The sequence below is a fragment of the Alligator mississippiensis genome, chromosome 3 (assembly GCF_030867095.1).
Source record: "Alligator mississippiensis isolate rAllMis1 chromosome 3, rAllMis1, whole genome shotgun sequence".
In the NCBI taxonomy this organism is placed as follows: domain Eukaryota; kingdom Metazoa; phylum Chordata; order Crocodylia; family Alligatoridae; genus Alligator; species Alligator mississippiensis.
The window spans coordinates 250,250,887-250,266,141 of record NC_081826.1 but is presented as its reverse complement, the minus strand read 5'-3'; the positions used below and the strand labels follow the sequence as shown (position 1 = coordinate 250,266,141).

At 43.9% G+C, this 15,255-nt stretch overlaps 1 protein-coding gene across 1 annotated transcript in view; it reads left to right on the top strand.

Annotated features, from left to right (window-relative positions):
- Nucleotides 1–7,244, top strand: part of CKMT2 (creatine kinase, mitochondrial 2) — a 50,993-nt gene extending 43,749 nt beyond the window's left edge. Inside the window, exons 8-10 of the mRNA XM_006277238.3 lie at nt 1,906–2,040; nt 2,747–2,872; nt 7,000–7,244. Of these exons, the coding sequence (XP_006277300.1) occupies nt 1,906–2,040; nt 2,747–2,872; nt 7,000–7,119 (381 nt within the window). The 3' untranslated portion in view covers nt 7,120–7,244. The remainder of the gene's footprint in view (nt 1–1,905; nt 2,041–2,746; nt 2,873–6,999) is intronic.
- The last annotated feature ends 8,011 nt before the right edge of the window (nt 7,245–15,255 follow it).

Sequence of the window (15,255 nt, the reverse complement as noted above, 5' to 3'; positions counted from 1 at the left end):
ACGGGGGCACAGAAGGGAATTGGTGAGTTTTTATTCACCAAGGCGCCCCCGGGGGTTACAAGAAACCACAAGCTAGCAGAGAGCAGATTTAGATTGGACATTAGGAAGAACTTCTTCACAGTTCGAGTGGCCAAGGTCTGGAACGGGCTCCCACGGGAGGTGGTGCTCTCCCCTACCCTGGGGGTCTTCAAGAGGAGGTTGGATATGCATCTAGCTGGGGTCATCTAGACCCAGCACTCTTTCCTGCCTATGCAGGGGGTCGGATTCGATGATCTATTGAGGTCCCTTCTGACCCTAATATCTATGAATTCTATGACTCAGCCTCAGAGCTTTGGGATTGGGGGAACACAGAAGTGTCTTTTGAGATACTTTTGTTGCCTCTCCTCCCCTCTAAATAGCATCAGGTCTGTGTTCTTATTAGAGACATCCAAAATACTGCACAACATTGCAGGGAAGGTAATATAATACATCATATAAAGTATAGGGAGAAAGAATCATGGTTCCTATAATCTGTTCCAAGGTCTATTCAACACTGTTCAACAATCTGTTCAATCTGTTCAACACTGACCCTGGAACTGTCACTGGTAGCATCAGCAGATACCAACTCCTGCTGTGTGTGATACAGGCATGAACCTTTTACAACCCAGGGAAGAAAATTAAAACTAGAAAGTAAAGACCAGGTTCCTGCTAGTAATGCTGGTGATGTTAAAGGTTCCCTAGTTAACTTCAGCAAAACCTTTCAGCTAATGGAATACTGGGCTACATTGGTAGGAGTGTTGCCAGCAGATAGAGGGTGATTATTCCTCTCTATTCTGCATTGATGAGGCCATGTCTGGTGTACTGTGTCCAGTTTTGGCCCCCCCACTACAGAAAGGATATGGACAAATTGGAGAGAGTCCAGCGGAGAGCAACAAAAATGGTTAGGGGGCTGGGGCACGTGATTTCTGCGGAGAGGCTGAGGGAACTGGGCTTATTTAGTCCAGAGAAGAGAAGACTGGGAGGGGATTTAATAACAGCCTTCAACTGCCCGAAGGGGGGTTCCAAAGAGGATGATGGCAGATGACAGAACAAGGAGCAATGGTCTCAAGTTGCAGCAAGGAAAGTTTAGGTTAGATATTAGGAAGAACTTTTTCACTAGGAGGGTAGGAAAGCACTGGAACAGGTTATCCACCTGGAGAGGTTGTGGACTCTCCATCGTTGGAGATTTTTAAGACCCAGCTAGACAAAGCTTTGGCTGGGATGATCTAGCTGGGGATGGTCCTACTTTGAGCATGGGTTGGACTAGATGACCTCCTGAGGTCCCTTCCAACCCTACTTTTATATGAGTTTCTATGACTCTTTAGCCTGTTTGTTCCTCAGCTAATACAGCTGGAAAATCAGGACACTGAATGACCATATTGGGGTGTTATGAGCCAGAACTAATACATAGGCCCAATTCTCCTTTCACATCAGATTTACAAGTCAGTGGAGTGAACACAGTGAGCACTGGACCAAGATTCAAGAGACCTGTTCTTTATTCTTGGTTAGGCTACTAACCTGCTGGTTGACCATAACAAATCATTTCCCCACCCTGTGCCTCGGTTTCTCCAGTTGTAAGATGGAGATGATAACATGGCTACTGTAAGCCTTCTTTGTAAAGTGCTCTGAGATCTTCTAATGAAAGTGCTATATGAGAACTAGGTTTTGTCACACTCAAGTGTACAAAACTCAAGTCTCTTTTATGTGCACATTATGTGTTTTATGTATTTAATTCTGCTTACATATATACTACAGAATTGTATTGACATACAGGAGTATAAATGAAGTCAGAAATTGGCATAATAGATTTCAGGTTCACATTGATAGAAGGTGACAAACATTTGAATTTTAAACAGCAGCAGTTTTCTCTGTTTTTTGCATCTGCAGGTCGAAAGATTAATTAAAGAACGTGGTTGGGAGTTCATGTGGAACGAGCGTCTAGGATATGTTTTGACTTGTCCCTCCAATCTGGGAACAGGATTACGGGCAGGAGTCCATGTTAAACTTGCAAAGCTCAGCAAGGTATGTGAAGCATTAATAAGGCCTGTGACACCAATTGGCTCCTCATCTGAGTCAAGGAGGAACACATGAAAAAATGACAATTCACAGCAATAACATGTTAGCATTATATGTAGGGACCTACTGAATTCATGGTGGAAGGGGAGTATGTGGCAGCTCCTTTAATCTTGCATGTTCCCCCGCATACCCCTCCCCCTCACCATTGATTGGCGGAGGGGCCCCACTGCTCCCTCCTGATCAGCAGGGAAGCAAAAACCACGGTTTTAAGCATGACCCTGTTTTTGCCTCCCCTCTGGTCAGCAGCAAGCAGTGGGGCCACCAGGCCCCCTTGGCCAGTCAGTGGCAGGAAGCAAAAACAGCACCAGATTTTAATGGGTGGGGGGCATGCGGGGAAACCTGCAAGATAAAGGAGCTGCAGCACAGCCTACTTCTGCTGTTAATTCAGTAGGTCCCTAATTATGTGCAACTGTGAAGTCCCAGAAACAGCTATATGATTAACTAGGCATATTTTTATCCCTCAAATTTCAGTATTTGTTATATATTCTCCAGACTACAAAGATTGGCTGTAAATCAAAGATATAAGAAAACAATTCATCTCTACTGGTCTTTCTGAAGAAACTATTGACATAACTGATAGTGGCATTACCAGGAGTGAATACAAGAAATAATATCCAAAATGCAATTAGTACAAACACATCTCTCATGCTAGGATCCCAGATTTTCAAAGATCCTGGAGAACCTGAGGTTGCAGAAACGTGGCACTGGTGGTGTGGATACAGAAGCTGTGGCAGATGTGTATGATATCTCCAACATGGACCGTATGGGCAGATCAGAGGTAAATTTTTATCCATAGTTTTAAATATGATGGGGAAGATCCTCAGCTGATTTAGTTGATCATAGCTCCAATAAAGTCATGGGAGCCATGACTGTTTATATCTGTTGAAAATCTGATCCAATGAAAATATTCACCCAAAGTGAAGTTACTGATATAAGCTAAATCCAGATGGGTTCCTTAGGCACCTCTCTTTTGGCTTTGCAGCACCCCAAAATTAGGCATTTTGCTCAGGGAGGGTGATTAAAAGAAAAAGACTTAGGTATCTAGGCTCCCTATGCAGTCAAAAGGGAAAAGTTACATGCTTCTAAAGGATAACCCAGAGAGCCCAGATGCTGATCAGAGAGGAGCTTAGAGCCAGGTAGAAGGAAATATTGAACACAGATATTGCAGAATTCCTGCCCCTGTTCAAAGCTTGGGTGACTCCATATCCACTTGGGATCCAGAACTCTTCTGGCGGTGGTTGTCTTACGGACACAGTCATTGCTCTGTTTGTAGTATTTACCTTTGACTAGTAGGATAATGAGCAGAACACTTAGGAAGTAGGAGAACTGTTAGACCCCTCCCCCTTTTTAGGAGATTAAATTCACATTTCTAACTTTCTAGAAGAGTGCCCAACCATCCAGTTATATAGAGTGGGCTGGCTGAAAACAATGTCCACACCTCCTCTTGAATCTGCCTCACTATGCAGCTAAGAAAGCAAGAGTCAGAGAAAGATGGGCAACACTAAAGAAGCAGTCCAACTCCAGAGACTAGTTGAGTGCACTCCATAGGAAAAGTCAGTACTAGTTGCTGGTTCATGCTCACTGGATTGGGAATGCAGATTGTACTGCACAATCATTAACTAAAAACAGAAGTAATCCAGGCATCCAGGACTAGATTCCAGGGCTCCTTTATATGCAACATGCTGGTGGTTAGAGCACTGTAGGAAACCAAAGTTCAGTTCCCTCTGCTGTCTGCTTTGTGCATGGATCTGAACCCAAATCGGTCCCCTCCCAGGACAGACCCCCTCCTCCACTGGCACTGTGAGATAGGTCAATCTCAGTTATACCCGCTGACAGTATTTCAATTTGGATCAAATGCTTAAATGTTTGTTGATTAATTGGGAAAGAGTGAGCCACGTGCACAGTAAGCACCTGTTATAGGCAAACGAGGAGCTATGATACATTGTTTAAGAATCAATATGTGATCATGAAATGTACCAGAGTTCAAATGCCTGATGTGTCCTTTATGCTGAAATATTGTTAATAAAACATTTATATTGCAGTGTTATTTAACAAAGGGGTTTGGAAATAGTTGGTTTAGTCCTACAAACCCATGGCCATGGAGATATCTCCAGTGAAGCCAATGGGAATAAATGTTTGAAGGATGAAGTCCACAGGAAAGACACATTCCCTGCTCTGAAGAGCTGTAAATCTAAATAAGACAAGACAAACAAACACTAGAGAATAGAACTGTTTTATTAGAGGACATATATTTTCCAGCACAAAATAAAATAAATTTCATTATATGGTAAATGTGTTTGCAGAACTACATTATGTTCCCAAAGGGGCAACATAAAGTTGTTTGAGTTTTTGTTTGTTTCAGATACTGGTCAATGCAAACTTAATATAAAATCCCCTCCCTCCTGGAGGCTGCAGAATCAGACCTCTGATTTCCCAGCACAGCTGGTCTGTAAAAGACAATAAAATAAACTGTTAAGCCACTGAAATGCTTTATGGTAAAATCAAATCCCTTGAAAATCAGTCACTGTCACAGTACAGAGGCAATGGGATTTAGCTTGGGCATTCAGTTTTAACAAACAAGTCATTAAAGATTGGTAATGAACCAGTTAATGAAGCTTAAGACAAATCAGTAACATAGTTTACTAGCTACCTTAAAGTTAATAATACAGGGGGAGTTGGAACACCTTCATACCACTAATTATCATAAAATTCTCACGTGCCAGGTTTGCCTTGTCCCTTCCTTTTTATTCTTTATACTTACTAAAAGAGCTTCCACAGACACATATGTCTCCTGCTACACAGAAAATGAGCTTTTGTTACTGCTTCAAGGGACCAGATCCTGTTCTATCTTGTAGGTGCTTAAGTGAACTTCAGTCCCTAAATATGACCCTATCCCACTCTGCTTGAAACCTTGAAAAACAGTTAATGCCAAAGGTGAGTGGGTCCTCCTTCTACTCACTGCTTTTGTGACTTAGGCATAAGACTATGATGGCATGTTAAAAAGTAGGCATGTTTGTACTTTTCAAGGACTGAAGCAGGGTGGAATAGTATCATATATAGATGTCTAAGTCCATTTATGTGCTATTAAGTGGAATATGGTCTGGCCTCAGCTTTGATTCAGATCTCATTTACCCACCTGGATATCAGGACTAACACTATTGAATTCAATAGGGTTATACCTGGTATAAAACCTGGAGAGATTTGAAAGGGGTCCACAGGCCAAGAAATGTGGATATGTGGCTTGACATTATTACCATCACTATAAAGGCAAAACTCAGTTGATGGAAGCTTTTTCTACATCAAGGCAGCTGATTATGGTAGGATAAGAATAGAAAAGATTAAGAATATAGGGGATTTCCATTTTGCAATCATGGACTAAATCCAAATGTCCTGTGCTAGGGACATATGTCATCCTTCACTTTCCTCCAGAACTTGAAGGATGTTTCATTCCTACACCTACAAGACAACCTCAGCCAAAAGCAGCATCCACTTTGCTCACATTGACATGCTTTGCTTCAGAAAGAAGCAATTACTTTTAATTTCTCATTTTCAGTAGATACTGAAAACATAGTAAGTGGGGAATAGTGAGGATTGTCCTCAGAGGTGTTTCACAGTACATGTGTGTGTGTGTGTGTGTGTGGGGGGGGGGTGGTCCTTGCACACTAAAACCCATGTAATTTTTGGGGGACTGGGTGTGGGAAGAGGAATGAGGAGAACACTTGCATTTAAGCATATTTGTTTGTACCTGACTTTTGTACTCCCACATAAAAATGTGGGAGAGGAATTTGTGGAGGCAAACATAGAGACCTTTTTGAAATATGTTCTTCTCAGTGGGCCAAATTTCGGCTTGATAAAAATTAGAGAGGGTTATTTGGGGTTTATTTGGGCCAGCTGTGACACACTGAAAGGAGGCAGTTAGCTCTGAGAAGACAGTCACTCCTTGCCACTGATGAACAAAGGAGCTCTTCGCATAGATTGTAGAGGAGAAAGATCTCAGCCAGGAATCTCCGAACAGCAAAATATGTGGGTGGGACAGGAAGGAGGAACTGAACAAACAGTCATTCATTCAACAGGGAAGAGAAAATAAACTGGAAAATGAACAAATTGCCAATTTTGGTTCAGCTTTGTATCTTTTGAGGCTAAGCAGAAGTGAAGTCTGTTATAGAAAGTCCTACAGAATTTGATAGGGATGAAACAAAAAGGATATTCCACTAAAGATGAATATGTAAAAGAAGTACGGGCTAGATCCTATTCTACCTATTGGATACCTAAGTGGAAGTAGGTGCCTAATAGCAATTCTGTACCACCCTGCTTGAGCAGTTGAAAATCTATTAATATATCACCATCATCTTACATACTAGAAAAAAGCAGCGAGGAGGAGGAGGGCACACCCACCTTTTGTATTAATAGCTTTTCAGGGTCTTAAGCAGAGTTGAATAGGATAACACTTAGCTGCCTAAGTACACTTAAAAACCTATTAGGTGGAATAGAATTTGGCCCTAATAGTCTTCTTGGAGACCTTTTTTTTTAAAATCATGCTATTGAACTCTGCAGAAGAGATAAAATTCTTTATTGTCCCTTATGATTCCATTCTTTATCACCATTCTTTTTATGTTAGTTTACAACACCCTTAGAAATATTATCTACCAAATTGTGTAGAAATTTTCCATGAGAAGAGTGGGTCAAGGGGCAGCGTACTCACGGAGGTGGATGGATGAAGGTAACCTTCTGGGTCAAGTTATGCTTGTAGCCAGTTCTTCTCTACCACAGCCACCCTGGCTCCACTTCCCTTTTATGCCATGTCCCAGCTCTGTCTGGGGCTACTAACTCTTCTGCCAGGACCCATCAGCCTTCCCCTCTCATTTAAGAGTGTTATCTATATAAATTTTGTTTTTGTTATTTAAGGTGGAGCTTGTCCAGATAGTCATTGATGGAGTCAGTTATCTGATTGACTGTGAGAAGAAGCTGGAAAAAGGTCAAGACATTAAGGTGCCACCACCTTTGCCCCAGTTTGGAAGAAAGTGAGCTTGGTACTCATGATTCATGACTGATGTTAAATGTATCTGTTGTTCCAACAAAAAGTGTTTCTGTATATCAGTACATAAATAAGATCGTGATGACTTGTGTAATAAAACACAACCTGATGTCTACATATTGACTGTTTGTTAGTCATTGCTTGTGATGACAAGACTTATTCTTAATCTATCAGTCAACAGGCAGGATCCCCCATCTGTCACACCATCTCATGGCTGCTGCAATATTGCAGGGGCAACCTCCATCATTTTCCCTCTCAACTGCTCAAGGATTCCAGTGTATACTTTCCTAGAATCATCCCTGCTGGGGAGAGGGAGGACGCCATGTTAGGTCAGGAAGATACTCTCTAAAATACAGATGCAAACTGAATTTATCCCACCCCATATTGCATTCTTAGAAGTGACATCTTCAGCCCTTCCAAGCTCTCATTAGAAACTCTTAAGTCTTTCCAGGTGACAGTTGTCTCTTCTCTGCCCTGGGCAGGTCAGCAGGCAGGTTCCTGCACAGTCCACAAACCCTCAATCTTTTCCAGTCCCTCAGCTTTAGCTTGGAGAAGTCAGCAAGTAAGCCTCTCCAATGGTCCTTTGCCCTATGCTCCTATGTCTTTGTCCCTTGGCCTTCCCTGGCCATCTGGATCCAGCTCCCAGGAATAGAGGCAAGTCAGCAGACAAATCCTGCTACTACTTTTCTGACTTCAGCATCCTCCAGTCCTGGGTGTCCTCCTCAGGAGCACCCAAGTGGGTTTAGACACCCAAGTGTAATTCTATTCCACCCTGCTTCTCTCTCTGTTCTTAGACCTCCACCAGTTCTCCCCAGGAACCTCTCGCCAAGTTCAGCTGGGTGAGATCAAAATGTTTTTAACTTTGTTCAAGAAGAATTGCTCTAGAGAGTATAATTTGTTCTGTATTTACGGAGAAAAGTTTTAAGAAATGAACATTCAGTGTGATGGACAGAGCTTGGTGTGAACTGTGAACACTGTGATAACTGTTCCTTTGAAACATTGTCAGAGTTTCATTATAAACACATTCAAAACATGAGCACCTACTGGAGAAATCTCCCACTGGCAAATATCCTGTACATGTTTCTGTAGAATTAGAGGCTAGATAGAGTGACAGCAGTACACATTTTTTATAAGTACGCTTTGGTCTTATGTCACTTCTGAAATCCCTTTTTTTCACTGGCAAATGAAGAATTAAGACTTTTTTTTTTCTATAAAGAATCACAATTTTCCCTTCTCATTGATTCTTCCTACTGCTCTCCTAACTTCATCATTGCCTAACCCTGGCTGCCCTACTCAAGCATGATCTGCTGCATTTCTGTTTTTCAGCCTTCTCAAAGGAACTCCAGAACCAAATTGTACTGTATAGCCAGAGCTCTGTACTGGGGGTAGCACAGCACTACCCAGCCTAAGGGCCTTGTAATACGTTGACTTGCAATAGTTGCAAATAATAGGAATGTAGTAACCTATTAAGGTTAGTACATGTTAGGAGATGCTTAAATTGAAGGCTTGCTGCTACTTGTAGCATGTCCATAGACTTCACTGATTATAGCAAAATGTCTACAAATAATGAGGAGCTCAATTAATTTCTTGAAGCCTTGGATGTAGTCTCTTCTTCCTGCAGCATTACAAGAAATGGGACTGGGAGATGCCACAACACTATGATTATCCTACATCTATGCTTAACCTATGTCTTCTTCTATTTTATTAAGTTCCATGTTTTTCCCTCCCACTTAAGGGTCTACTCTGGAGTAGTTTCTGGCATATGTATAAATTACTTCACAATTTTCTGTGCTCGTTTCTATTTTGTTTACTACCCATATTTCTAGTCTTCAGTTCCTTTGTATTATTTTTCACTTTCCATGATGTTTATTCCAACCCCCAAATTAACATAATTGACAAATATGAGCAATGTATTTAATTCATTCTTCAGACTGTTGCTAAAAATGCTAAATAAAACCAGGCAGAACACAGACCCCTGCAATATCCCACTGACTACCTCTACAGAACCTGATGCATCATTACCCTTATTATAGTCTTCCAGCCAGTTTTTAATCACTTGGGCAGTGTTTAATTCCAAATCAAACGCTTCCTAGTTATTTTGTTGGGGGGTTTTTTTGGAGGTGGGGGGTTGCTCCTGCTGTATAGCAATATGGAGAAGTCTAGGTAGGTGATGCTACATTGTTTGCAAAAGAAGTATCCAATGAGTGGTGGCAATGGGAAATAGACTAGACAGTTTGCCAGAGATGAAAGATTTCTCTACAGATTATTATTCAACAGGAAGATATCAAAGGTGTGCTTTTTAAAAACCTCAACCCCTAAATCAGTGTTAATTCCTCCTTCCTTCATGGCTTTAGATGTCACTGGATGCATCTACACACATGCTTTACTGCACAGTAGACTAATTTACTGTAAAGTACAGTGTCACTGTCTACACGTGTGCTGCAATTAGGGTGCAATAGACTAATTTACTCTGGCATAGGAAAGTTCCATCAGATATTGGTACTATTCAATGGCAGAGTAAATTACTGCACTTAAACATATGTAGACGGTGAGGTTGGGATTAGTTTACTCCAGCTCAAATATGCTGGAGTTTATTCAGTCACATTAATTGCACATGTAGACACACCCATAGGTTACCAATTTGCATTGCTGACATCATTTTTCTTGCAAACTTCAGACACTTATTCCCTATAAATCTTTGACATTTGTTTGAGTAGCCTGAAGAACTCCAGGAAGAACCATGCACCATGCATCAAGTGTTTTTATAACCTTTTTTAGATAACATGTCAGGTATTCAAAATTAACCTAGACAAGTGTCTTAGGTAGTGCTGCATAAGGATTTCATAGACACTAGGGCTGGAAGGGACCCCAGAAGATCATCACATCCAGCCCCCTGTCCAGGGGCAGGAAGTCAGCAGGGATCATAGGATCCCAGCAAGATAAACATCCAAATGCCTCCTGAAGGCGTTCAAAGTAGGTGCTTGAACCACCTATGGCAGCAGTCTATTCCAAATCTTGGGGGCTTGGACAGTAAAGAAGTTCTTCCTTATGTCTAGCCTGAAACGGTCATGGAGGAGTTTGTGACCGTTCGACTTTGTCATCCCTTGGGGTGCGCTGGTGAACAAACGTTCCCCCAGATCGTGGTGAGCACCCAGACCATCAACCTTCCACTGTGGTCTCATTAGGCCCTGGTATAGAGTCACATTTGACCCATACAGGAGAGGGAAAAAATTTGTGGGCCAAATGCTCCTCTCAGTTGCATCAGAAAAATGACATGGACTTAATTGGCATTGCTTTCATGTCACTGAAAGGAGAATTCAGCATACTATGTTCAAATTGCCATACAAATATTATTGAACAACCAAACAATCGTTTGGTACTTTTTGTATTGTGATAGTACCCCCAGGCTTCTAGCAGTCCTTTTGTATTGAGCACTGCCAAAAAATATGGGCATTGGCACTCCTTACTTTAAAGAGCTTGCAGTCTATAAGACAAGACCTGATTGTGGTGGATGAGACAAACATAGGAAGGAATATGGAGCATCATAGAATCATAGAAAATTTGGGTTAGAAGGGACCTCAGGAGGTCATCTAGTCCAACCCCCGGCTCAAAGCTGGACCATCTCCAACTAGATCTTTCCAGCCAAAGTTTTGTCTAGATGGGTTTTGAAAATCTCCAAGGATAGAGTTTCTACCATCTCTCTGGGTAACCTGTTCCAGTGTTTTACTACCTTCCTTCTGATAAAATTCTTCCTAATACAGGTAGTCCTCAGCTTAACGACATTTCACATTACAATGAATGGCACTTATGATGTTTATAAATTGACACCCTGTTTCAACTTTCTGACGTCAGTTATGACTTTACTACACTTGATCTGGAATGTGACACCATGCCAGCAAACAAGTTCACTGCATTGCCCATCTCCCTGGAGAACATCTGTCCAAACTTTCTTGGACACTTTCTTTAAGAAAGCAGACAAGACTCCATAAAAGCCTGTCGCCAAGACTCCTGAGAAGACTCCAGCCAAGAACCCTTCAAAAAGTCCAATGAAGAGCCCTTCAAAAAGTCCAGCAAAGTCACCTCAAAGAAGTTCTTCCAAATCAATATGATTGCTATTTACAGTATAAATACATTGATGTAGCTATATTACTCATCTATAATTGATTGAGTACAAAATTCTGGGTTATTTTTGGTGAAAATAGGGTACCGGGCCCGGTTCAGGAACCAATCCCTCATTTATAACATTGTTCCTATGGGAAAATTGGTTCCGAGTTATGACATTTCCTCTTAAGACGTGGTTTCCAGGAACCAATTGTGTTGTAAGTTCAAGGACTGTCTGTATAACCTAAACTTCCCTTGCTGCAACTTGAGACTGATGCTCCTTGTTCTGTCAGGTCTCTTGGGGTGTAGTTACACATTACAATTAGCACATGCTAACTCTAAAGGATGTTTAAACATCAAAGCTAGCATGTGCTGTGAGCAGTTAAACATCAAGAGCACAGCTCTGACCTACCACTAGATGGCTGGTGAGCAGGGGCATGGCCTGGAGCTGCCAAGTCTGTTCAATGGCTTCCTAGCTTGCCAGCTCTCTAGCTGCAGTTTAGACCAGGGGGAAAAGGAAAGTAACATAAGTATCATAAGTAATAGGATGTACACAGTAGTCAATTTTTAGCCAGTTAGGAGCAATAGGCATTTTATACAATTTGGGACATCTGATTTCAGGAATGAACAATGTAATGAAAGTCTGAATTAGATTACTGGGCTTTTTGAGTAAGAGTCCCTATATATATATATATATATATATATATATATATATATATATGTCCCAGGGGGACACAAGTGGAGGCCACGGAGCACCCTCCTGCAGCGGGACCCGAGGCAGGGCTGACCCGCCCAAAGAAAGAAATAAAAAGCCCTGAAAAGAGGGCACACTTACCATTTTTAGGAGAAACAGAGCCATGCCAAGAAAAGCTGCCAGCGCAGTTCACCAGCCGCTTTTATTGCCAGCTGGGAAAGGCGCCAGCCGAGGACGTCATCAAAAACCACCACCCGGCTGATTTAAAAGCTGGTGGCAGGGAAATGGAAGCAGGGTCTGCAACGCTGGAGCTAGAAGGTGAAGCTGCTCCCTGGGCTGCACATTGGCAGTGTTGGCAGCTCGGCAAGGAGCCAGACAGGGACCCAGAGGAGGGGTCTTGGATCCATTAAAGGAAGTACCCACCAGGCTCGGCAGGGCAGCCGGGCCAAGAAGAACAGTGTTGAGGGATCCCAAGGACCACAGATGCCAGATCCATGAGTGGGGCAGGCTGAGGCCTATACCCCGACTATTCCTTTCTTCTTTTTTTCTTTTATTCGTTATTTCAGAGGGTGCACAGAGCCCGGACCAGGGAAGGAATCCCCACATGACCCCAAATCAAGAGAGAGAGCTGAGGCAATGCAGCGAACCATGATGTCTCAGAGGGAGAGCAGACGCAGAGACAAGGATGGTCACACATCCTGCAGTCATCCAGGGTAAAGGGGCTTCAAGGGACAGGCAAGGAAAGAAGACAGTAGGCGAGAACATCAAGGGGATAGGCCGGTGACCCATCATCTGGCTGTCCTGATGGCTGGCGTATGGCTGGGGTGTAGGGGAGGTGGAGCCCCAAGGATGCCCGCAAAGGGCAGCACCCAGTCTGCAAGAATCTGCAAGGAGAAGCCCCATCACTGAAGAAAAGATCAAGTCATGGTAGGCGTAGTGTGGGGGCTGCCCTCAGTGGTGAATGCAACCCAACACACAGGTCCTAGGGGGACACCCTGCGGCTGGAACTGGGTGTGCACTCTAAGGTCATTAGAGAGCGCCTATACGAGACCAGGCGGGTGCAATATATAAACAGATCTCAGGTTCAACTTATGAACAGTGTATCCAGATTTTTTAATGTACCTATTTCTTCAAGTGGTACAGGAGTTTTCCTGGTATTTTCCAGGAGTAATTTTTGGTGGGTTTTGAGAAATATTCATCACTAGGGACAGACTAGGAATTGCTGATGGAGAAAACCTTTATTAGAATAAGGACTTTACGTAGAGCAATAATGTTTAAATTTACCTAAAAATACAGCATATAGTGAGTTATATCAAGAACTGGACATGTCATCTCATAAATGATTGTTATTATTGGCTGATAAATGAAGATCCACTATGTTATTTTTAGCTTTATTCTTCAAACCAGTGTTTTCATAACTAGTTCAGAGGGCAAAGGGAAAGATGTGCCCTTCTCTCTTAAAGGAGAGTCTCTTTGGGTCAAATCATTCACCAGATCTGTAGCATGGAAAATTAACTGAACTATTTTTGAAGCTTCATTTAAAGTGAAACAGTTACATCCATTATTGTGGCAACTGCAATTGATTCACTCATGACATTTCACATCTAGCCTCATTCACTGATCTAAGAGGAACTGGCTAGAGCAGGGATGGACAATTGTTTTGGGTGGAGGGCTGCTTACCCAGTTTTGGCAGGGCCACATGGGTAGCCCCACCCTGTGACAGGTGCTCCACCCCTTGACAGGTGCCCCACCCCGGTCACCATCTTGGGACCAATGTCTCAGGGCCAGCACCGGTGCGGCCCAAAGCAGGCCACAGGCTGGCAGGGGTCTGGGGACCCGGGCTGGGCTGCACCAGCAAGGAGGGGGGAGCTGGCCTGGCTCCATAAAGCCTCTGCCAGCTGGGACCCCACACTCCTGCCACCCTGCTCTGGTCCCCAGCAGCACTGGCCCCGGGACACTGGTGAGGGCCTTGTGTTCCTGCTGGCTCCCTGCCTGCTCACACCCAGTGCCCCCCAGCCCCGCAGTACAGGCAGGGGGCAGCGCACAGCCCTGACCCACTGCTTGCCAGCAGGGAAGAAACTGGTGCTAAGCGTAGGGGAAAGTGGCCCCTCACCTGCCCCATGGCCAGCACCCTGCGCTGCAGCTGCTTGCAGCCTATGCGGGGCTGTCTGGAGCAGGCACAGTCAGCCCCAGCCGGCTGTGAGCGGCTGCACTGGCCATGGGGCAGGCAAGAGGCCACTTTTCCCTGCGCTCAGCACCAGCTTGTAACCTGGCCCCACTGCACGGGTGGGGGGAGGAAGCAGCCCCTCCCCACCCCATGCCCAGCACCCTGTGCTGCAGCCTCTTGCAGCCCACCTGGAGCTGCCTGTGCCTGCTCCAGACAGTCCCGCGTGGGCTGCGAGCAGCTGCAGCAGGGAGCGCTGGCCATGGAGCTGGCGAGGGGCCGCTTTTCTCCACGCAGGGAAGGAGCCTGGGGAAAAGGTGAGAGCGGGGGGAAAGCAGCCCCTCCCCCACCCCACACCCAGTGACCCACACTGCAGGCACTCGCAACCCACACAGGGCTGTCCGGAGCAGGCACAGGCAGCCCCATGCAGGCTGCAAGCAGCTGCAGCACGGGGCATTGGGCGTGGGACAGGGAGGGTCCACTTCCCCCCCATGCTCCTTCCCTGCCTGGGGTCCCCCCCACACTTACCTGAGCTTCCTGCACCAGCGCAGCCACGTGCTCCCAGCCCAGAAACCCTGACTGGGGCTCCCGCTGTTGTGGGAGCCTGCTGGGCTTCCCCTGGGTTCTACTGTCCTTGGTTCCTGTCATTTTTGACAGGAACCAAAGGCAGAGAAATATTAATTTTCTACATTTTTTTAGGGGCCCCGTGGGCCAGATAGAATGGCCTCATGGGCCACATCCAGCCTGCGGGCCATATTTTGCCCACCCCTGGACTAGACAGTCTTAACTACTCATGAAACTATCAGCCTTACAATGCTAATATATGTCTGAATTAAAGTTATGTTATTTTCTATGGAACTATTATTTTTTTAAAAAGGGCTGAATTACTGCTAATATTTATAAATTTAATTATTTTACTAATATGATTTGTTGGAATCTAGTTTAAAACCTGCCAAAATAATTCATCTTCCTACTGTAATTCTTACATTATCCTTGCAGACTAAAACTTAATTAGAAGATTAAAGTCTTTAAACAGATACTTTTTTTTCTTTCAAAGATATTTGGTTACATGATCTAAATTGAAATGCACTAAGTACCTTACAAAAATCCCTTTAAGTTTAGAGGCAAGGATTTTTGGGGGTGATATTTTTTATTGGGCCAACCTTG